The sequence below is a fragment of the Anas platyrhynchos genome, chromosome 9 (genome assembly GCF_047663525.1).
Source record: "Anas platyrhynchos isolate ZD024472 breed Pekin duck chromosome 9, IASCAAS_PekinDuck_T2T, whole genome shotgun sequence".
NCBI classification, from domain to species: Eukaryota; Metazoa; Chordata; class Aves; order Anseriformes; family Anatidae; genus Anas; species Anas platyrhynchos.
This window is the reverse complement of record NC_092595.1, coordinates 9,434,300-9,459,133: the sequence shown is the minus strand read 5'-3', so window position 1 is coordinate 9,459,133 and position 24,834 is coordinate 9,434,300. Positions and strand designations below refer to the sequence as shown.

The following is a 24,834-nucleotide window of genomic DNA, read 5'->3' as shown; positions in this document are numbered from 1 at the left end:
CTGTTTACATCAAATCAGACACTGCATCCTGGATACCACAGTTGCCATGGATATTACAGGAGTGCACAAAAGCAATATGCTCCATTTCATGCAGAAATACACAGCTCTCTATTCCAAGGGACAGCTAAAAATGAGGTCTTTTAAGAGCTCAGATTTTCTCCTTTCTTCTCTTACCTTTTCTATCTCCAAGTCAATGTTGTAGAGAGTCCTCTGAAGCCGAAGGTTAACCAGGTGGATGATTCTGTTCTCCTCTTCGGGGCTAGGATGGTCATCATTGTCCACTAGAAGATGGCCCTTCTGCTCTGCCAGCACAGCTTGCTGTCCCTCATTCTGCAGCTTCATTTTCTCTTTCTTGCCCTTGGTTACTTTCTTGTCTTTTTTCACTTTGGGGGTCAACTTTGGTGAGCTCTGGACGCTGGCGTGGGAGAAGTCCCAAGCCAAGGTAGCATTTTTCACCTCTATCGCGGTGTGAGGATTGGCTGGTTTTTTCTTTATCATATGAACCTCTTCCATTAGAAATAAACTCTGATAGGAGTTGTGAGAGAGGTGTAAAGATGAGACACCTGATCAAGACTGGGAGACAAGCCTATGGCACACTCACGCAGCAAAACACATCAGGCTATATAGTGGGAGAAAGCTGAAGAGCAAAAGGTAGCTCATTAGTGTAAACTAACTCCGGGCCTGCTGAGTGGCCAGGGCATTCCTGGATGTGGTGGAAACACTTAGATACACTAAGACTTTTAAAGAACTGCAGTGCTCTGGGTACTAAGAGGAGCTCATTCTGTCAACACTGTTTGCAACTACCACTCTGCAACCTCCAGATACAAACCACGGGAGTAGAATACATGGGTTGCGGAGATGTCACCATGAGCAAAAGTGACAGACTTGTCCTGAGCACCAGCTCATTACAGAAGATGGAATGACTTCAGCCTTTACCCTTAGCCTCTTTGGTTGGGAAAATGCCATCTCACACAAATTTAGCAATGTAGGGCTGCTTGAGAGTAAGCAAGCCACTAAGTCCATTGTATCACGTTTTCCACCGCATCCATCAGTACTTACAATCAACACAGATTAAGAGATTTTTCACATAATTTAGTTACAAGATAAAACGGTTTCCACTTACATAACTCGTGTGTTGAACTAAGCAGCCTGTGACTACAGACTCCTTAACTGTCAGCCTTATTTTACTCCTGAGATTGCTATGCCCAAATCACACATTCGTAAGAAAGCTCATACTCATTTGCAAACTCAAAACACTAGTTACATTTTTATTGTGATATTAGAGTAACCCCACCCTGTGTTACACACCTGACAGAAATTACACTGTTTGTGGACTTGAACTGGGAAGTACTACAATTTCCACTCTTCTCTTCCCCTAAAAATTCCCTCTCGTGCAACTGGACTTAGGAAAGCTTGCTTGTGGTTGACCCAAGAAGAAGATTACACAAAAATGCTCAGAAATTAATGGGATCTCTCAACCATTCTGCAGATTCCATTCTTCTCACACCAAAATTTGTTTCCTGAATGCATTATACAGAATCCATATAACTTAATATTATGGAATCCTATTTGGAAATTTCTGCCATGTGCAATAGTGGTATGTGCTATTGTCTACAAGAGAGAAGGCAAAATAAAGGCCTGTCTTCTGAGTTCATACTAAAGTACACAGCGTATTCACAGCAATTGAAGGATGAAATAGGATTGTTTCTGTTATCTGGGTTTTAATTTTCTGCCATAGATTTTCTTTAGTCAGGTCACAATTGTATTTTATTCATACAATGGAACCAGTATTTCAGTCACAATATGCTCTGGAAACACTAAACCTCAGTTTTCATGACTACAAACAAAAATTTACTAGTTTGTGCAAAGTCTGCCCACATAGAACATGACATTTTCAAAAATAATTTCACTGGCAAAATGTGGAATTTCATTGTAGACAAGTTGCACTGCATTTTCATGCAGATGGTCTTAAGAGAGTGCAAGAATTACTATACTGCAAACCATCTAGTCCTGAATCCCATCTCTGACAGTGGCCAACGTCAAAATCCTGAAATCATTGACTATTTTGCTTCCCACACCAGTACTAACTTAAAGCTCTAATATTCTTTGACGGTGTTTATCCCTTCTGAAGAATACAATAATATGGAGTGCTAAGTGTACGGAAAGAACTCCTCATACAATAAAATAGCATGAAGTTGTTCCACTAGCATCTATTATACACATACGACACTCCACACTAACAGCTAAAACTGCAAAACTAAAGGACTGCTTACCTTAAATCTGTCAACGGAAACAGATGCCTCGGATAGAGACTTCACTGAGAAAGGTGTTACTTTTAGAGCAAAAGTCATTGAATTAAAGACAGTGACCACTGTGAATGCCTAAAAAAAAAAAACAAAAAAGAGTGAATGACATTTGGATGCAATATACTTAACTAGCAGTTCCAACCTTCTAAAGGTTGAATTGCCATAGCAGCAAGTCAAAGACATAGAAAAGGTCCACAGTCAAAGAATAACCATTTAAAGATTCAAAGTACTCTGGAACAGCAGAAAACAGTGCATCTACCCAGCACTTTGTAACACAACAAATCTTCAGTGTTAGTAGATCCAATGAAAATATCAGACAGCAAATCCTGCATTAGCCTATTACTTGTGAAGATCCATCTTCATATCCTATTTTCAGTCACAAAGGAAAACAAATCTGTACTATCTGCATCCAAGCATACTGGAAAAAAAAAACATCCAGTAATCCCAACGTCCTAACTGAATAGCAAAAAGAAGTGCTGGTTCACATTCATCTCAAAACCTGTTCTGAGAAAGGTCAGGGCTGCAACAGCACAGAGTTTTTTGTGCAAAATACATAACTACATCTGCTGCTGTCACAGCCACCAGATCACCATTTCTGTGAGCCTTAACCTGGCCTGGCCATGCAGGCAAAAAAGAATGAGCTGGAGAGAAATGACTTAACAGAAAAGCTACTGTAGCAATGCAGAAAATAATATTTTCACCACTGCAATAAGCTAACCGCTTACCTGAGCTGCTGTAAGATCGTAGCCAAGGATCATATGGACAGAAAAAGTCACCACACTGGCAATGACTACAACTATGGGAGCCACACCCACAGTGATGCTCTGGAAGTAGCCTGCACGTTCTAAGATTTTACGTTCTTCCTCACGAATCTCTAGAAATACGAATAAGGGCACCAAATATGAAGTATGATTCAGAGGTATATGTATACTTATGTATACACTACCACAGCACTATAAACACTGAGTAAGAGAGACCTAACGCTTTACATGTTAGCAGTTATCACATACATATCCCTCTAAAGAGAGCAGAGATAGAGCAGTAAACTATAATGGTCTGTAAATCTTTGTAAGCCAGAAGTCACCGCATTTTAAAAATGGAACAGTCATCATATTATTATCAAAAATTGGAACAAAATTAAAAAAGTTAGAATTAGAGCAAGATCAAACATTATCCTAGAAAGCAAAACTTCAGAAAGCAGCAAGACTGTTTGTCTAACCCACCATGCATGACAAAGAGCGTGATGGATGAAAGAGTTGTTACACCACATGTAAATCAACGTCTATGTTTCTAACCTAGAAGCACGCACCAAAGCAGCGAGGCATCAGCTCAAAAGGAAACATCTGCAAATTGTGAACTCACTTTGAACATTCTGAGAAAACGGTTTGACCCAGGCATACATTTTAATGAACTTAATATAATTAAGAACTTCATTCATCTTTTGCACACGTTCATCTGTTGTTGATACACATTTTCTTCTGAAATAAGCAGTGAGGCGTGATACAAACATCTGAAACAAAAAGTAACACCATGCAACATTAGTGAAAACTCAAAGCAAGTACATTCAGCCCCTCCTTATTACTATTCAAAGCAAATTTTCAGTCTGAAAAAAGGGTTTCAGAAACAGGCAAAAATATTTTCATTCTGACACAAAAGGAAAGTTAGAAACATTCACATCCATCCAATTTACTCTCACAGCAAATGAACACTAGAACACATTCTAACCAGTCTTTTAACCTGGTCCCATAAGACGAAAGAAAAAGCTGGGCTTTGTACAGCCAGATCAATTTCTACTATATACCTGTGCTAGGACAATAAAACATTATTAACATTTTTACTAAAACAATGTTAAGTTTTAGAGAACTGGTGAAAACAATCAAATGCTACTCTTCATTCCCCTTTTTAAAAAGGTAATTCCCATTATTTTAGTCCTTCCTATTGCACACAAATTACATCACGGTGGACCTAATGGTATTCTGCAGCCATGGTTTTTAAAATGTTTATTATGAATACAGAGATAAAAAGATTTTTGGCTTGGACTAGCCTATTTCACAGCTGAGCAGAAGTAGAGGCAGGAACATATAAACAAGAGCACCCTCCCTCCCAGATGTAGCACTTTTCAACACCTATTATTGAATTCAGGAATGAATCTTGACCGAAACATGCAACATGTCCCTGTAGACAAGATGGAGGCCTTTTGTCTTTCCAACCTCAACCACAAGCATCTGAACACTCTGCACTTTAATTTAGCTATAAATATTTATCTCAAAGTCAGATCTCCTAGCTTTCCTATTTCCTTTTTTTTTTTTGTACCATTTTGAGTTCCCCATTTCCAAGTTTCTGCTCCTCACATCATCTTTAGTAATAATTTCAATAATATGCAGTACCATAAACAGGCTTAACCTAGCACTTTTCAACACCGTTATTCACAACTATGCATATATCTAGCCCAAGAAAAATGAAGTAAGTCTTAATTCTTCATAACTTACCATTGCTGGGTAGAAAAGGATGAAGACAGCAGAGCCCAAGAAGCCTGTTGGGCCCAGAATAATTACATTATAAACCATTCCTAAGATGGCCACAATAGGGCCCCCAGCCAACAAACTGCCAACTGCTGCAGCTTCAAACATCCTTTGACCATCATTGGAACATACATTTATGAGCTGAAAAACATACAGAGCGGATTATTTAGATTTAAGGCACAGTTAATTCTCAAAGGAATATATTTACATATCTTTTCTCAGCCAGCAATTTCCAAAACGATACTCAGCTTACCTCGCCAAGAGACTTCTCCTTGATATTCTTCAGCTTGAGAATTTTCTTAAATGCCATTGTCAAGACAGCTCCACGCAGTCTAACCCCCGTGCGGTAATTCAAGGCCCAGGTTAGCGCAAGGGACCAAGATCGCACTATTTCCGTCATAAAGATGCCAAAAACTAAAAACAAGCTGTACTGCAGGTTGGACTCACTCTGTTGGGTATACTCCAAAAGATGTTTCACAACGAACGCCTACAGGAAGAAATGCAAACTTGCATGAACACCCCATCATCCCAGAGGACCATGCAACAACTTTATGTTAAGTTAGAAACAAGTAGGCTACTTTGCTTTTAAGAGAGCCATTTGAAATAGAAAGCGTCTTCCTTCTAGAAGTAAAAGTTGTCAGTACAAGGAATACTGTAAAACAAAGCCCTGCTGAGAGCCAAGCACTGAGCCAAATTTAGTAAGTAAAGAAAGTTTAATTTGGAACCATATTCCTCGCAGCATACTTATAATCCTCTGTGTCTTCTAACTTAACATAAATCTGTCAGTTAGCTGAAAGCAATGCATTGTCATATAGAAGAGTTTTAAAATATAGTCACTACTTATACATCTGAGCACATTAAGAAACATTCCTTTACGTGACATTAAGACCTTTTTATTTTATCTTTGGTTTGCTTCAAACGTGCTTATTTGATAAAAAGGAACAATGTACCTACAGTTGTAGAGGGGAAGAGTGAGAAGGACATTTGCAAAACATTCCTGGAAATAAACATCAGCAGTTTAATAGTAAAGAAAAAAACAAGCAGAAAGCACAAGGTACGCAATACCACAAATCATTGGGGGCAGGGGAAATGAAAAAGAAAAAAAATTAACCATACGATCCCTCCCCATGCCCTCTCCCCCCAGAAACATAACACTTTACCTCAGGAATCACTTTTCAAATATCACCTGCAGAAAGAATGCAGCCCCCAGAACCACTGATTCCCACCTCCAGCTCTTTGTGGTCCAACGGCACATTACAACATCATACAACTCACAATCGCCATCAATATTAAATACTATCGACTGAGAAACAACAGGCTTTTATTTGAAATAAAGTGTCATCTTAAATGGTAACATCTCACAAACACGGTACAACAGGTAAAGCATTGTATAAATGTACAATCTGCACATACAGGGTAATTATAAAGGGTTAATATCTAACAGTCTTAGCCTCTAACAAACTATAACTGAAACTACACACAGAATTATAAAAATACAAACACAACAGTATTTTTCATGAAGTCCAAAAGATGTCAAACTTGCAGGTGCCAACACGGGAGGCTTCTGAGGCTGCACAAATTCTGAAAACTGGTTTTAAAAGTATGCTATAGTAAGGCTTCACAGATAGCAAAAGCAGATTTCCTAGACAGCTTCTCAGCAAATGATGCTTTAAGATACTGGTGCTTTCGATACGCTAATACAGAGCAGAGAATTACCTTTGCCCACAACAAAAAGCAACCAAAAAAAAAAATTTTGAGACCAAAGAAAATATTTGAGAAGCCTTTCACATCACAGTTCGTTGAAGTCCTCTTGGCTAAACCAGGTTTTGCAAATAAGAGTTCTGTATAGTTTGAAGAGAGAGGGAAAAAACAAAACCCCACTATTTCAGCAAAGGTATTGAAAGCTACAGCCCAGCACCAAGTAACAGGAAAAAAATGGAGATCAAACTCATCTGTTCTGAGGAAAATAATTCTGCGTGTCAGAACCAAGGAAACATGCTGTAAATAATTTTCCTCTTTCATTTTCATAGGTGTGAATTAAAGCCAGATGTCCATCAGGTTCTAGAATGGCCACTGAGAAAATTTACATATCGATCCCTGAACAAATGTGAGCAGCTCACATTCACAGATCTATTGCATTCCAACTTTCTCCTTATTTGGATTTAGTTTTACATCCACTGTTTGGACCACAACTGCATACAGTTGGTTTGCAGTTACTAAGAAGATTACTGACTTCTTTTTCCAGTATTCAATCCCACATATGCAACCGAGTCACTGAGCATCGGGGTGAAAATGCCCCCTTTTTCCTCATGAGCTGTAACTCAGCATGGTCGCAGACAGCAAGCATTTTCTCGCACACCACAGCATTGCTGAAAGTCTCCAAGAGAGGATGTATAAAGAAAGCAGATGTTTCCTGGGGTCTCATTCCTCCCAAAACTTTTTAGTGCATTTTTTCAGCACTATTTTATAGAATCAGCATCTCCCGTGATGAAATAGAGACCAGCTTACATTATACCCCATTTTTTTTTTCCAGATGAAAGAAAGAGGAAACAGCAGATTAAAGAATTTTGAAAAGGGAATGGAAAAAAGTCACACAATTAACATTTACATCTAAGCACATACTACTGCAATTCAAACTAGTTTAATGAAAAGAATCCAGCATAAAGTTATTTACAGAACAGGAAAAGTTGTAGCACAAAAAACTAAAACTGAATCTAACGGTAAAAAGGAATTCCTGTGACTATTACCGTAGGAGTTGGTACTAGCTGCTTGGCTGTCTTAAGCATTCTCATTGAATAAACTTTACCTTACCTTTGCTCTTGGCGTTGGCTCTGCCCAGCAGGACTGCCTCATTCTGACGCAGAAAACAGCCATCCTGAAAATTCTAAAGAACAGCTTCTGTCACTGGTCCCACTGCAGCGCGGGCATCCCCACTGCAGCCAGCGTGCAAAAACACGGGGCAGGCTGCAACTGGAGCCAACTGGGAAATCGGGAAACTTACCTCCAACAGCTTACCACTCCCCCCTCCAATAACTGACCAAACTGTCAAGCTGTACTCCACTAAGATAGCAAGTTTCCCCATCTCCCAAACAGGAAGAATAATAGCTCTGAACAGTTGCAAACAGGTACATTGTTCAGACCTGGAGTTAAACTGAGTATGTTCGGTAACCAAAAAAATTTATTTGTTCCTCAAAATGAACATGAAAGTTTTGGTAGCTGATTAAACAGCAGCATAGATTTACTGAAGATAAATGGTATCTCACCTCTACTAGTACATTCTGATGGTTATTACAAGGCAGTCTGACACATGCAGCTGTCTCACCAGGTTATGGGTTTGGATATCATGGCAGATGCAGAATTTATCAAAATAAAATAAAAGGAAGACCCTTGAAGGATCTGATATCACAAAAAAAAAAAAAAACAAAAAGGAAGTCTACAACAACTCCCATCCAGTTATAACCATCACAATGCCCATTAGCAAAGCCACCGCTGCTGGCTGCCATTTCAAAGTCATGGACACTCATATCAGACTTCAAAAAATTTAATTAATTTTAATTAATGTTTAACTCCATTTTGCTAGTTTTTACCAACACAAGAGGTCAAGTCAAGTGCTTTTCCTGATCTCCCTTTTCACCTTCAGGTGACTGAAAGGGTGTAACAATACAAGAAAGCACTAACACTTCAGAGGAGACAGCATAGGCATACACATGAGGCATGCCATTTAAAAAACAGGGAGGAGGGATGGTAAAGACTCATTTTTTCATGCCAAATATTATAACCATGAGGGAATTGTTCCTTATTCAGATAAATGAATAAGGTTGCCTGCAAACAGGCAAGGTCTACAGATAATTTTAAGTTATCCAAATTGAGCATCAATTGCAACCATAGTTCCCAACCTAACCAAGTTGGTTTGCTGTTTTTTTTCTTCCCTTCCCGCTCTCATCCAGCAGCTTGGCTGAGACAGATCAAGATTACACTACAGAAATTAGGGATACCCTGCTGCAAGTTCTTTGCTAAAGATAAAAGCAGCTACTAAAGCCCTGTAGTGAAACAATGACAGAAGCTCTTCTTGGGGAAAGCTAGTGCTGTTAAAACCTTAAACATGATATGTTATTACCGAAATATGTTCATACATTTTATAATTAATACAAGCCAAATTATTACCATGAAAACAATACCACAGAAACATTCGTTATTCAGATTACATAAAACAAGGCAAACTTTAAAGACGTATAAAAAGCAGAAGAACATTTTGATAAGACATTTAAAAACTGGAAAACATTTTTAAAAAGACATTTCACCTAACAGTGCACCCAAGTGTACTTACCCAAGAAATGAACCTTCAGCTTACCAGCACACTGAAACGTGTACTACTAGCAGTAATACTGCTCCTACTCCTCAAGGGAAATGTGTAGAGAATAAATTTAGTCAAAATTTCAACTGTAAATCTGCACAGCACGTGCAACAAACAGGTGACAAAAAAAATGGTGTGAATGTCAAGTCCCATATGTTGTTATCTTCATTACGACCCATAGCAACAAACTGCAGCAGTTCCTAAAGGCAATAACATACTCTAACAAATTCTACATAAAATCTGTCTGACCGTCCTCTGTAGCATCAGGAAAGACTATACTCACAGATTTCTGGAAACTTGCTACTTAAAAATGTAGCGCTCTAATAAAATTGTTTGGTTCCATCTCTTGAAGACTGTGCTATTAACGCCAATAGTCTAAGATTAGTGTTTTATCAGACTGAGTTTTATTACAAGATAAACTTACAGAATTTCAAAACAGAAATAAAATACCTGCATGTAAGAATTTTATGCAAAAAGACCACATACCAGTTAAGGAAGAACTTTAAACTATACTCAAAAGCAAAGAGAAAAAACAGGTGTGCATTTCCTCCAAGATATCTAAAGTCCCCCTCCCTTCTCCAAGAACTTGGCCTTGGTATTCAGCAACTGATCCTCCAGCTGTAGGAAACCTATCTTGGAATATCATATGACTGGAATTTTGCCCCAACATTTCTAGCTAGTCAAAACATTTAAGTGATCCTGCAATGAAACCTTAATATTTTACAATTGGCCATGAGATGAAGCCCTCTGGGGTTGTTAAAAAAAGGATGGAAATTACTTACTGGTCCACTAAAACCCGCGAGCTGCGTGATCATCAGACACACTATGGAAATGATGAGTCTGGTGCGGCAGAAAATCCACACAACTCTCCGGAGAGAAGCATCATTGGGCCCACATTCTTTCAGTTCTTCCTGCCACAATCTCTCCAGCCTAAGAAAAACAAAATGCAATTTTCACTTCAATAAAAGGTACAATCTCATAGGCACTTCCCTGTAAAAACTTCAAGCATTTCCCAGCTCAGAGCAACAAAAATTACTAAATTTCAAGAGAAATAAATACATGGTTTATTTTATGAGGTAAAGAAAAATCTCTTCATCTTGAAATATCTATATTGTGATATTTGTACTGAAGAGAGGGACAAAAAACACAATGCCTTTTTTTTTTCTTGCTCAGTCTCTTTGGCTATCTTAAGCTCTGCCTGGCTATCTAAGCTCTTATCACCACCTTTTTTTGATGGTCTGATAGAAGAGCTGTAGAGTTAAAAGCTGAGGAGAATTCTCATTAGTCATAAAAGGTTAATTTAATTGCAAGATTTGACCCTTATTCAAATCATCCTGGTTCTGTATTTTTTCTTCCATCATTTCACCACAAGTTTTTTTTTTCAGTGTAGCCTTGATATAATGTTTTTAAATAAAATTTAAAGACATGAGAAAAATCAGAAAAGCAATTGCAAAACGCTCCTGTAAACAAGATTGAAGTTCACTGAAATCAGCAAGAGTACAGAAAATGCAGCAGGAGGAATTGGTATAAAGGAGGATAAAACAAAATTGCATTATGTCTGAGAAATACAGAACAAAATATCTGTGCTGCATATCTAGGACAATATTATAACTACCTGTGAACTTATGAAAAATGAAACAAAAAAATAATATGGAGCAAAACGTTTCTACCTTCTACAATTGACATCTGAAGACTCATGCCTTGACAAGGACCATACATCATCCATAAATAACTCCCCTTTCTTGTATGCTCTGTGGGCCAAAGGAGTGAGCCAGGAGAAGGTCATGCAGGAGAAAAGCCCAGCATTATCAACAGGGTGCTGGTGTCTAAAAGAAAAAAAAAAAACAGAAATAAGTGAAAAGGAAACAGAATTGCAAATCACTGAGAAAGACAAAGCCTACTCTCATTGAAAATACTCAAGAGTTCCAAATGGCCATGCAAGTTGCATTTGCCAAACAAATTCCAGCATTTCCAGTACCAGTCAGCAGAAATACAGATACAAATCTATTTTTTAACTGGTTTGAAAAGCAGATACTGTATCAGTTCTCCTGCAGCCTCAAGGCTTACTTGGAAGTAGTCCGTATGGGTTTCAGCACATTCAGGCCATGGTGGTATTTGCCCTTGTGATGCTCTTCATCCAGCATTCTCAGCTGGGAATGCACGGAGGTATCCAGTGGGAGGCCCTCTGCGCGAGCAGCTGCTTCCAAGGCATCCTGGCATTCAATCTGCTTTTATAAGAAAGAACAGAGTCAGAGTTCAAAGCTATGCTTAAAGTCCAGGACTCCTGCAACTTTACACCTCTTACTTCTGTAAGTCATTGCAACATCAATCACTGCCATTTGATGTCTTAGAGGATGGGTTTCAGCCTGACGGCAAAATCATGGAAGGCACACACATCATGGATCTGCATAATGTACCAGTACTGCGTCTGTGTAATAAATAGATCGATCTTGCATATTGTCACAGGACCAAATGCTTCAGGGAAATGAAATATGATGGAGGAAAATCAAAAAAAAAACAACAACATTAGTTCTTTGTAAATTTGGGGAATCAATGTCTGGTTTATACAGTACAGTTCAGACTTGATGAACTTGCACCCTCTTAGTATAATCCAGATATTCTTAGCCACAGAAAAGTCAGATTATTATCAGAATACTAATAAACTTCTTCCAAAATACTTTGGGTTACATCAAAAGAAAAATACGTATTATGCAAAATGGTATGTACTTTATCATGTTTCCTGATTTTTCTCTTTCTCCCTAAAGGCAACAAGAAAGATGGCAATTCTTGCTCCCAGCCATACATACTTCTCTGTGGCTCAGCAACTGTATTACCAGACATTTAAACGGCAAGCCTTATCTCGGGAGAGTTTTTCCACAGCCCTAGTAAAAGGCAGACTTTACATTCTAATGTAACAGGAGAAAGTAAATAGCAATGATATGGAGAAACCAAAATTTTGCAGAGTTCAAACAAACCTTTTGATCAGAAGCTGGATGTGGCAAAAGTATCTGAGGAGATAAGCTTGCTATCTAACGCTTGCAGAGGGCTCACTGCAGGTCCTGCTAACTTAATGGGCCATCTATTGCAGAGTCGTGTTATCTGTTTATTTTATGGTTCTTTGAAATTGAGTTACTTTGTGAACTCTAAGGTAGAAATCTCCCTGGCTGTTTTGTAAATAGAGATACCAGAGAATCTGTAAAGATCATCTCGTCCCACCACCCTGCCAAGGTACCATGCTTATCCTTATTAGAGGCCTTCCCAGGGCAAAGTTTTTTCTTTTTTTTCTTTTTTTTTTTTTAAACAACTGTAACTGCCTTGCAGCCTCCTAAAAACACAATACCCAAAGCCTTAACTGGCCATCAATAGCCAGCAATTGATTCCTAACCTTGCATTGCATAGTTTTTGTCAGAGACTTAGCCTGTCCTATGTTACTATCTAAGCATATAGCACATTAAGACAATCAGCTTCTACTCATGCAAAGGGGAAATCGATAATGACAGTATAAATCTGCCCTTTGTTTATTTAACCAAGTGCTTAAATACTGCCTAAGCACTATTTAACAACTTTGTCAACAACCCATGGTCTGGGGCTCAAAAAACATGATCTAAATCTAAAGCATGATTATAAAACAAGCCAGGATAATTAGAAAACAAAAGACCACGACAAGATTCTGACACATGTTGTGCCTCAAAATATGTAACAAAATCGGGATTAAAAGATTTCTCAATTTCTGTTAAATTACTGACTCACTAAGGGCCACACCTCCTTACCAAATCTCCCCTAATCAGCATTAATATGGGAGCTGCCAAAGATGTCTCAAAGGACTCAGCAGGAGGGAAGCTGTGCACCACCACTTTCCTGGATGCAGCAGGAGGAATTCAGAGCTAGTTGGCTTCGTTCTGCCACTTGCAAGAGCCCCAGGCACATCTGCCCAAACACCCTGCTCTGTTGACAATATGCTGTGCCACAGGCTATTTGCAGATTCATTGTTTTTCAGAGCACACAGAAAGGGCCTTGGAGTCCAAAAGGAGTCTCCCAAATTCAAAAACATCAGGATAAATGTACAGTTGTTCACCACTTACAAGCGGGAATATTTTTAATAAGAAAGCACAACTGCAAGATCCTGAAGTTTTTAAGCAGTTCAAATATAATGTTCACTCACTGTGAAAAACAATTAAACTCTCTAGAGGTGCTCAACAGGATTGTCTTAGCAAATTTGGAAAATAAATTGATACATGACTAGGGCACTGCCTCCTAAAGGCCTTTGCAATCTCTTGACACACAGGGAAGTATAAGCACAAACCCTAGCTGAGAAGATTCTGCAACTCAATTTTGGCAAAGTTGCCAAAATCCCACACATATGATTATCAAGAAACAAACGCACCACCCTACTGTACAAGAAAGATTACAGGTTTGTGTCAAATTATAAAGTCTCCAAAGCCTACAGTTTAGCAGGGAGAAGTGAGACTCCTAAGCACTTCTACTGTGCATTTCTGGAGTAAAAGCTGAAGTAGAAAAACAAGTCAGAAGCCCAACACATAATTAAAAGTTTATGAACCCCTATCCTTTTTTCAAGTGTTCATCAACTGATGATATCCTGAGCGCCTGCTTGCACACGCAGTTTTCTCAGAAACTAAAATTCTAAAGAAGACTTTAGCAATGCGATGTAACAGGCGCCAGCACTGCTCTTGAAACACGTGCCTCATAAATCTTGTTATTAGCTGCGCTATCAAGGGCTTCTTGTAATTCAGCAGCTTCTCAGCATACCAGTAAAAGCCACGTAACCCTAAAGCCCTGTATTAGTGACGCCCAAGTAACGTTAACAAAAAACAAGTCTAAATCAGAGATTAACACTAACGAGGAGAAAACAAACAAACAAAAACCATTGTCATTTCTTAAAAAACAACAGCTCACTACTCAGCATCATCATAAAGGCAAAAAGACAATGAAGAAAGCATGAACAATACCACACCACTTCCAAAACCTAGGGTTTGCCCCCTTTTTGAACACCAGTCACTACCCCATGCTTCAGTTCAGAAAGGGTGCTATACTTAAAATGACTTTGTATGAACAATGAGAGCAGTTAGGATGGGAACAGCTTCCACTCATGCAGAAATTTAAGACTTTTCAGCTAGTAAAGGAGAGGAACAAAGATAAGGTACTTGAGAGGCCCATAAAGTCGTGAATGACATGAAGAGAAGCAGGGAATGATCACCGGCTGATCTTCCAACAAAAGAACCTGAACACTGGGTGAAATTAATGCTATTCACACCAGGCATGCTTAAATTCCGAATTCCCTATCAGAGGACGTTGTAAAGATCAAGCATATAAACGGACTAAAGATGGGAGAATTGAACTCGCACAGGAGAAATACATCACGGCTCACTTAAACATGTGACAGAGAGCAACAAAGATCGTTTACCCGGCATTTTATTCACAGCTAGTGGTCCACAAATAGTTTCTGCAACCACAAACAGCTTCTGACAGAGGGCAAGGGTCCTGCACTCCACGTTAGGTAAAGGTGTGGCACACAGAGGTGCAGGCTGGTAGGATTGAACAGACAAGGGACTCTAGATGAGGAATACAGTTAAGCTTTTAATCCTAACAACAATCCCTGGCTGTATTCTATTGAGCTATTGAGTATCCTGAGGAAGTATTGCTACACATATGATCTTTGTTCTTCTACTCTATATGAGTTTTGTTCTTCTACCTCCACAGCCAGCAGTCAGGCAGAGAAAGCTAAGCAGAGCTGGTGATGCTCCCGCAGCTCACCTGCCCTGACTGCCTGCAAATTGGGAGCAACAAAAGCCTCCAGCACCCATTATAAGGACTCTCTGATACAAGGCCAAACTGGTCATAGGGATGGCATGCACATGTGGTGATGGGAGGCAGAGCCAGAAAGGGGCCACAGTTGAAACAGGGGTACCAAATTCATGATCTTTACAGCAAGATCATGTAAGAAGGCCATGAAAACTCGTAAAACCTAGGAGCCAAGCTGCCAAACACAGGAAGTCAGATACAGGCAAAACAGATGTTCTTCCTGACACCCGTTTTCTATAGATTATGCAGAAAGGCAAGTGGAAGGGAAACTGCAGCTTTTTAGACATTTCCTTGTATGCAGAGAACGTGGGCATTTATTTCTGTGAAGATGGTGGAGCAAGTGAAGAGAACAGAGGCAGCTGTGCTATAGATGTGAAGGAGTGAGATCCTAGCCTTTTGCACATGCAGTCTCATATTTAGCAGAGACTGTGGCAATTTATTGGTTCAATAATTGTAGCATCACATGAGAACAGCAAAACCAGACAAGCTTGGAGGCCAAACAAAGCACATTTTCCATCCTTTACTTCTCTTGCAGAGAAAGAATTTGGTTTGTATGCAGTCAACATACAAACCAAATCCCAAGAGCCAAACAATTACTGTTTCTTCTGTAAAGGAGATGATTTTCCAGGGCTCGGATCACTGCAGAGAAGCTGCATCTCCTCTGCTACCCAACAGGAAACTAGAGCAGACACAGGAAGGTTTTTATTAGCCCTCACAGCTGACAGAGAATACAAAAGCTATTGTGGTTGATTCAGTATAATACAGAGTTAAAATTGTTTTATTCAAGTAAAGAACCAAGCTGGCAATGCTGTAGAATAGGAACTCCCACTTCTTGCATTTACAAGACAGAGCTTGGAAGGCCTCCAAACTCCTACCTTCGAGTTCCCAGTAAGAAGAGGTAAATGGGAAGCCAGGACCAGCATAATACAGCTCGGGGTTAGTCAGGCACACAAGGAAAAGAAGTAGGTGATCCAGTGCTTAAAACCATCTCTGAATTAGAACTCTGTAGTTCTTTCTGAGGTAGAACTAACAGAAGTTGAATTAGCATTTGAGTCATGATTTCAAAGCTAGCCTGAGTTTATGCATGCCCACGTTAGAGCAGAAGTCTCCCAGTAGCACTTAGTGTCAATGTTTGGGTACATGGCCTTGAAAAGATCACCATAGGTATGTTTGTGATGAGCCTGAATATTAACCACATCTTGATGCACACAGAGTCCTTGCTGAGGTCAGGTACGTTCATTTTTTTCCCCAGGAACGTTGCTTATTTGACCTTGCCCTTGAATTCTGGCAAGTACTAGCACTGAGGTGAGATGTTCTAAACTCTTCCCTGGCAAACCCACTTATTCCTATAATCCAAGAAATGAGGTTCAGCATGTCACTTATTTGGGGATTTTTTTTTTTAAACAGCAGCTGCGTCCCTAGTTATGCTTCTGATGTGCATGAATCCACATCTTGTATTTCACATACAAACCAGTATGGGATTCACTTGGAGCTGAGGCTGTACACTCATCCTGCAGCACTGAAGCTGGACAGTTGATGCATGCTGTCGTGCAGTAAGAGCAGACCCCCTGCAGAACGAGAAATAGTGATCAGCGTTAACTGTAAGTTTCCCCTCAGAACTAACAACCCATACACACCTTGACCACAAAGCCAGGAAACACCTCAATAAGCAGATCATACTGGCACAGCACAGGCTGAGGAGTTGGTTCCTGACTCGCTCAGGTAAGCTCTATTACCCTGAACCACATGCAAACTGCTGCTGTTCTTCCACTAATTCTTTCCTCAGGCCATGCCTGAACTAGGTCACAAGAGAAGCTATCAGTTTAGGACAACACCAGGACGATCCAGAAACTCAAACTGCTGTGGCATGAAACCACCAAAGCATGAGAGCACAAGCCCTGACATCATAACATTTATCAAGCCTGATACAGCCTTTCACTCAGTTCTCCTTCCTATACCAACACATGCAAGGGACACCCCACCCAATTGGCAAATGAACCGGTAATCTAAAAAAATACCTCAAGGCTCCAAGCATAAGTTGACTGACAGACTTTTAACCTTACTCCTCAAATAGGATCAAAATGTAGATTGTTTGTGGAACAGCCTGGTCACAGCAGGATCTGGTGGCTACTCCTCAGCACCAGGCTATGAGTGTTCAAAGACTGACAACCACCCCGGTGCCTCCGAGCATCAGAACTCCCTGCATGAACAAGTTTTGTCTCATTTCAAGTTCAGTTCTCCAGATCCATTAAATCCTCCTGGCACTACTTAAGTCTATGCTATTGAGTTCCCATGACAGCCATAGGGCAGTGGATCAAGCACTAATACGGAACACCACAGTGAAGGAAAGCTTGCAGGATCTCTTCAAAGGAAGAAAGATTCCCTGCCCATTTTCAGTCATGAGCAGACTGGTTTACAAGCCTGCTGTTGACAAAGGAACAGCAATAGACAGCAGCAAAAGACAATGGCAGCAAGTCGCCAGATTCAAGGCTTTAATTACATGGTTAAGATTTTAATTACGTGGCTAAGATTTAGGGAAAGGATTAAAGACAGCTGACTAAGTAGAAGCCATGAATTAGCCAGAATACTGTTGTTCCACTAGCACGTCTCTGCCCAGTGAAGGATTTCGCATTTTTATTCCTCTTAGTAATAAGTAAGACTTTTCAGATATAGGTAGATTCCCCCCTCTAAATTCCAGGTAAACTTTCAATAACTTGTGCTCCTTTCTCAGCTATCTGTACATAAATTGAGACAGTCATGCAACCTGTGTTGTCCTCCAAGTGGTTAGAGGTTCAGCTTAAAATATTCACCAGGCACCCAGTCAGGGATCCCTTGTGTCTAATTAGAGAGTACCTGAGCAGCAGCATGAGAGAACATGACTAATCACGATAGTTTGCTTCAATCTTTGGGTATAACATGGAATTAATGAATCTGTAGAAAGTAGCATGAATTTTTGCCTTTGCACAAAGTCTAATTGTGTTAGACTTAAGGATAACGCTTAAGGATAACAAATATTGGCAAGGTGAAGTTTAAAGTTCTGTTTCCCTTTGACACTTACACAGAAATTAACATTCATAGAAAAGTACACCTTTGGTATATAGGCACTTGGAATTTGCCTTATTGAACTCATTATGTGAGCTTATCACATACTTATTGCATCAGTGCCCTTACACTGCAGCAGCTTGTTCACAGCAGGAGAATATACTGAAGCAGGATCCACAGAGGATCATACCTCACCTTGTGTAGCCTTTCATATAAGGCTTCCAAACATCACAGGGCAATTTTCTTTTTACTTAGTAGAAAAGTAGAATGACAATACAGAAATTGGAAGCTTAAAAGCTTAATTGTTATCAAAATAGCTCCAGGAAATAAGTATCTCCTGCAGTCAGACTGCGCATTACACTAAAATCTGAATTTCAAGTTCTACATTTAAGTCGTTAACTATAAGAATTCAGATCTCATTATACATCTGTACCTGTGTCAGTTGTGTTTTTTTTTTACCATTACTCAGGTAATGTTTCTATAAAACTACTCCCTCACCTTCTACACAGCTATGACCTGAGAAAATCAGGTATCCAACACTGCATTTGTGTGCAGCCTATCATTAACAGATGGGAGATTCTCAAGCAGCAGGCAGTATAACGGCAGCTGTTACAAGTTTCAGAAACACGTCCAGATCTGTTCTTCCCTTGCACATCTCTCCCAGCACAGCCAGTTACATGGCTTAGCCAGGTGACAGTTAAAATGATTCTAACATCTTGTTCAACTGCAGTTTTACCTTGTCATGCAGTGAATACAGGCATCAGCTCAAGCTACCACAGCTTCTAACCATAACCTCCAAGCCAGCCAATTAGCAATATCTTTGTGTAGAGACCACAAGAGCCTAGAGACCACAAGAGCCCACTCAGGCTGTGATTCTTAGTTTTGTGCTCATTAGGTCATGATACGAAGATCTCTAGAAAATGCAGACATCCAGCAGCTTTGGCCACAACTAAAAGCTTGTAATTAAGCTGTCTAGAAAGGCTGCTCCAAGCATGGAGCGCTGAGGCACTAGTACCCAGGCTACATTCATATCCCTATTTTTTGGGTGTTCAACCCAGTTGTTCAGACACTCCAGATGTTCCAGAGAGGTTGAGAGGCAGAGCTGATCTGACTGGTGGACAGCCAGTGATAAATCACTTCAAGGCTACCAGTGCTTGAAGCATTTACATCAACTCCACCAAGTCCTGATCACATTCTCTGTTGCCTGGCAAAAGCTGTCAGACACCTGAAAAATAAGAGATCAAGATGAGGACAGGAATATTAGCAGTGCTTCCCCTGCCTAAAGTTAGCAACATTTTTTCCTGCATGTTTCAAGCAACCTGAACAGCTCAGCAGTGCACAACGTAATGCAACAATATTAACTGGAGGCTTACCACAGGTGCTGTAGACAGTCACTATGTACCAGCAGCTAGAATGTAATCCCAAACTTTATATTCCAGTGACAGCTTGGAGTACAGTTTGCACATTCATGCACTAGCATTAACATTATTAACATTGAGACCAGAATCTCAATAGTTGAGTTCTCATAAACATCGCATATCATGAGAACAAACTTTTTCCTCTCTTCTGTTCTCCTACCCCATCCCATTTGCAACAAAGTACTCACTCGCCTGCTGTTCCAGCGGAAACACGCACAGAAGTCTACATTTGAGACCAATCTATTCCAAAACCACTTTCAGAACAAGTTTCCCTTCCTCATCTGTCATTTTATGGTATATTTGATGGACACAGTGAGGTCTGCCCTGCTTCTCAGGGCACACTGTTTCTGTTAGAAAGGAGTACAATTATTTCAGATACAACTTGAAGAACACAAGTATTTGGGAACAACAAGTCCTAAAGGTACAAGTATAAATCAGTATTTCAAAAGCATCCTTTAATTTCCATTCACTGGTAAATTTTCATTCTTACAGGTGAAGTCTACTGATTATAGTGCTCAGCAGCAAGTACCTCTAGCAGTTATCTTCTTTCAGAAGATCAGTGCCTCCATATACAATAACGCCAATTAGCATGGTATTATACATTGGGAACATGTAGTTAAGACTATTTCATAAGCTGTATTTTGAGGTCTCCAACAAAGACTTAAAAAATCAATTGTTAAAAGCATACTGCAGATACTTATTCATGAATAAAAACCGTGTTTTTGAATTTCAGTCCCAGAGTGCCTAACTATTTCAGAGGTCTAAATTTCTATAGCAACTTTCCCATTAAGCACCAGGAAACGTTAGATTAGACCTACTTATATGGCAATGATTTCAATTGTTATTCTAGGAAGCCTGCTTAAAAATGTCCTGTCTTTCAACAAAGTGATCTTCAAGGCTGTGACTGAACAGCATGTGAGCTTCTAAAGGAGAAATTGCAAGTTCTTTCCCACTATGGTCATGAACACCCGCTGTTGGTTTCTATCAGCAGGAAACCTGAACAAGTGTGGAGGTTTCAAGACAAAGCATGAAGCTGAATACAACCTTTACATAAGACAGAGGAAGGTGCATAAAAAGATTTTGGGACCTTGGCTCAGTGGTAGAATAGGTTTCACTTTCAAAAATCTTGACCAGGCAATCAACTAGTGTTGTCTACTTCAAGACAAGAAAAAGGTTTAAAAATACAGTAATACATGCAACAGGAAACTGAAGTCATGTTACTGATCAGTGACACGTCCCTGTGGCCCTGCCAGAAGCTGTTGCCCCCACTGGCCTTAACTGGTGCTCCTTGAGTAAGGTAGTTTTACCTTCTTCAGAAGGAAAAATGCAGTTCTACCTCCCTCTGATCCATGAGGTACCTTTGTAACATGCCAGTTACAATCCTCAGCCAGGTTTTCTCCAGGAAATTTGAGTTCCACAAGCTCTCTCCATCATGACTCTCAGTTGCCCAAGTGAGAGCTCCACCACTGCTTAACCCCTCTATCTGCACTGCTGCCATCCTGCCCTCCCTCCTCACATCAACTTCCCGCTGTGTTCTGACACCAGTTGTAACAACATGTGCCCAATAAACCAGCTTAAGCATCTGACCCAATCCCAGGGTTCGTAAAGGCTGAAGTACTGAAGGACATTGTCACTTTCCCCTTGAAGTACTGCCTTTTTTTTTTTTTTTAAAAAAAACAGCTGAGCTACAGTTTCTATCCTTTATTGTTACAAGCAGAGAGGAAGCGTTTGACTAACAGGCAAAGGTCAACCTCATAAAAGTGAAGACTTCACTTACCCTTGTTAAAGGTAAAAATATTCAAAGCGATAAGGCCAGGAAACTTGCTGAAACTAGAACTTATTTCAACTAAAGGAAGAAACGAGAACTTATTTCAACTGTACACAGAAGTATGAGAGCAATTTTGACAAGGTCAAGACAGCTCTTCTCCTTAGCCTCAATATTTTGCAAGCAAGCAGGGTTTAATCTCACTGACGTTCAGCAATAAGTTCGGTGCAGTTTATGGATTATGTACACGCAAGCTATAAAGCTGGCAAAACAAGGAGTCCAAGTGTTTGAGATAAGTTAACTCAACCCAGCAATATCAAACAATGACTAAGAAGTAAGACCACAACACAGTGCCCATCAGTCAGAATTAGCCAGTTTCACTAATAAGATAATTTGGTTAATTCCTGTAAATAAAGTTCTAGTTAAGAACAGAGACCAACCTCTTTTTCCATCAGTAACCACAAATTTTACAGAATCCCTGCCTTGCGGTGTTATCTGGGCCTACCACCCTTAACTGTAGTCACTGGCACCAAAACAGGTTGAGGTACAAAGGCAAAAAAAAGACCACAGCAACAGAGTTCAGCTGATAGGAACGTGCCTCCAAGTCAGATTTTAGTGTCATTATGTACAAGTACACAGGACTTACTTCCAGCATCCAGAAAAAAAATGCTGGTTTCATTTCATTCATTCAAAAGGTTTAGAGGTAAATCACGTTAGGAGGACCTTAGCCAGCTTTCATGATTTTGTCCTCCAAAGTTAAAGCAGGCAGCACAATTAGATGATGCAGACCAATAAATAGAGATCCCATGCCATGATTACTGCTTAACCCCCCTCCCACTGGTTGGGAAACATGCTGCCCTCCAATGGCATCGCTGTTGTCACCAGCAATTTGACAGTGCAGATTTGCTACTGGACAATGTACACTGGGTGACAAGCCAATGACATCAACATAATAGATGCTGTCGAAAAGCTGCGCTGTGACTCCGAAGGGCTCCTGGCTCTGCATCACTGCCTGCTCTAATGCAATCACTCTACCTTCCCCTGCACATCAGCGATAGTCTGCTGAGTCATAGAGCCTGTAGGGACACCAGAAGCTGCAGAGCCTGCGAGTACAAACCGCGCTCTGCCTGCTGCAGAGCAGATCACTCCTACCTCAAAAAGCAGCAGTGCAGCACTGAGCCCATATTCAAAAATACCTGTAAAAAACCCTTGAAGCCCCAGTGAAACAAGGTGAGCTTGATCTGAAGTAAATTCTGTCTCAGTGCCCAGTATAATGCAACAAAACACCATCCTTTTAAAAACAGTCTTCACAGTTCTTCCATACAAGTACAACAACTTCCCCCATTTCCAACCCTCCTGGACTAGGGCTGTCACAGGTAATCCATATAAAACACCCAAGAAGAAATTTGTAAGCACCTTGGCATTGCAAACGATCCTGACAGGCAGTACTGACCTTGGCTTCAGGCAGTTCTACATTAGCATTTTAGCAGGTTTTGGAAAGGTTAGGAAAAGGACATGAAGGAAGATATTTCAGTACATGTATTCAGACCAGCTAATATTATTAATCTTCTTTATTATTAATCTTCTTTAACCAGCATGGGCTCTTAGTTCCAGACCATATCTTTCACCATTTGTGTGGGTGTTTCCATTTATCTGAACATGTATTTGCCCTACAGCATTTAAGTTCTAGTGCATGCACTCTTTGAGTGGGAACAAGCTCTAAAAATTAGATGTTCAGAACAACACACAAGCTGTAAGCCAGTACTTACTTCGAGATCAAGCTCGTAAATTACAGAAAGTAATTATGACTGTACCATACCACATTAAGTGTACAGATGCATAAAAAACAGTATTCAATACAGATTACTTCCATCCAGATGGAAAAAGTAACAGTCTTGCATCTAGAGCAAGCTAAACATCTGTCTCGGAAATAATCCTGAAGAAAAACATGGCATGATTAAGAATTTTTTCAGCTGCCAACACTGAATGGTGCATGATTTGTGCTGAGCTCTTCACGGTTCTCACACAGTTGTAATGATTCTCTTAACTATAAAAGCTTGCAGTACCTCTTGGATTCAAATTGAAATTTGAATATTGGGAAAAGTGTATTTTGCTCATAGCCAGGTGACATTTAAATTAAAAATGTTTAATAAGCACTCAGATTTGTTACTAAGGTAGCTAGCTATGCTACCCCTTGAAATGACCTCTCCCACACCACAGAATATTCATTATTGACCTTCAAGGTAGTAAGTCTATGCTGAGCTGGCACAGCAAAAAGGCTGCTGCGTGTAACTTAATAAGCACGGACAGCAAAACAATGACAAAATGAACTGACCTTATGTTTAGCATGCTGAAATTTTGACCCTTCCTGTTCTTCATGCTGCACCGAGTCGGCTCTCTCCCTCACGCTCCTATACCCAGGACTGGGTATGATGTACTCTTTTCCTATGTCGATGTCTTTCATCTTCCGTAAACGCCAGGGTTTACACGTGGATTTGCGCCTCAACAATCTGAAAGGAACCAAATTCCACTTCGTTACATGCCGTGCACCAACACGCTAGTTACTTTTACTCAACTGCTTTTAAAGCTTAAATGAAGCCTGAAAGCAACTGCGAAGGAGCTTTGTTAAAAATAGAAGTAATAATGTGACTCTGAGAGCCCACGCAAGACCAGCTCCTTCTGAACTAGTTTAAACATACCCTGAGGTGGGTAAAGAGCACAGTGACTGTAATGCACTTAAGTAGTAGCGGTGAAATATTCATTTAAAATGTCAGAACGCATAAATATAAGAGAAATGTATTTCCAACATTGAGGGACAACACTTGGAAGACCAAGTTATCCAAGAAACCCCCCCAAATCGCTGAAATTCCCTGAAAAAGCCCCTAAAACCGCACAGACTCATGCGTTGAGCAGCGCAGAGCCCTGCCCAGCAGCCCCCCCTCCCACCTCAGGCGCTCTGTGTGGAGCCAAACGCCCCGCGTGAGGCGGCTCCGAGCCCCGCAGCCCCCCGAGGGGAACAAACTGACAGGAAAACCGGCACGGAGACCACCCCCAGCCCCTCAGTGGGGCTGTGGGGACCCTGCCCAGCCGCCCCCTCACGGGACGGGCCCTACCGACACCCCCCGGCCCCCACAGGGGGGTCCCCGCGCCGGGCCGCTTCCCCCCTCACCTCCGCCCGCCGCCTGCCCCCGCCGCAGCTCTGCCCCTCCGCGCCCGCGGAGCCCAACCACATCCCTTATAGCGGTTCCGGCGTCTCCAGGGCGCATGCGCGGCGGGGAGGGAGGGGAGGGGGGGAGTAGCGAGGCGGCAGCTCCCGCGCGGAGCCTCACGGGATGTGTAGTCCTCGCCGCTCGCCCACCGCCCGGCGGGGTGGGGAGAGGGAGATGGGGGGACTACATTTCCCAGGATGCTCCGCGGCGGGGAGGGAGGGGAGGGGGTCTCGGCAGCCCGGCCTCCCGCCGCTCCTGCCGCAGCGTGGGGGGTCTGGAACGTTCGCAGGCAGGGCGGCGGGTGGGGCGCGCGCAGGGGTGCAGCCGTGCAACGGGAGTGTGCAAGGGGAGTGTGCAATGCAAGTGTGCAATGCAATACAATGCACGTGTGCAATGCA

The 24,834-nt window shown here is 41.0% G+C and overlaps 1 protein-coding gene across 6 annotated transcripts in view; it reads right to left on the bottom strand.

The window, feature by feature from the left end:
• The window catches only part of ABCC5 (ATP binding cassette subfamily C member 5), a 50,736-nt gene extending 26,186 nt beyond the window's left edge, over positions 1 to 24,550 (bottom strand). For 2 of the 6 annotated variants that reach the window (XM_038183972.2, XM_027464170.3), the window contains exons 1-11: positions 24,397 to 24,550; positions 23,563 to 23,737; positions 11,250 to 11,410; positions 10,853 to 11,008; positions 9,965 to 10,112; positions 5,082 to 5,315; positions 4,796 to 4,969; positions 3,669 to 3,816; positions 3,032 to 3,180; positions 2,274 to 2,381; positions 175 to 525 (exon numbers count right to left, since the gene is read on the bottom strand). In XM_038183972.2, the coding sequence (XP_038039900.2) occupies positions 175 to 525; positions 2,274 to 2,381; positions 3,032 to 3,180; positions 3,669 to 3,816; positions 4,796 to 4,969; positions 5,082 to 5,315; positions 9,965 to 10,112; positions 10,853 to 11,008; positions 11,250 to 11,410; positions 23,563 to 23,691 (1,758 nt within the window). In that variant the 5' untranslated portion in view covers positions 23,692 to 23,737; positions 24,397 to 24,550. Of the gene's footprint in view, positions 1 to 174; positions 526 to 2,273; positions 2,382 to 3,031; positions 3,181 to 3,668; positions 3,817 to 4,795; positions 4,970 to 5,081; positions 5,316 to 5,778; positions 9,875 to 9,964; positions 10,113 to 10,852; positions 11,009 to 11,249; positions 11,411 to 23,562; positions 23,738 to 24,396 lie in introns of those variants that run through there. The other 4 variants (XM_038183973.2, XM_038183975.2, XM_072042515.1 and 1 more) reach the window with 4 other exon arrangements.
• Between the last annotated feature and the right edge of the window lie 284 nt (positions 24,551 to 24,834).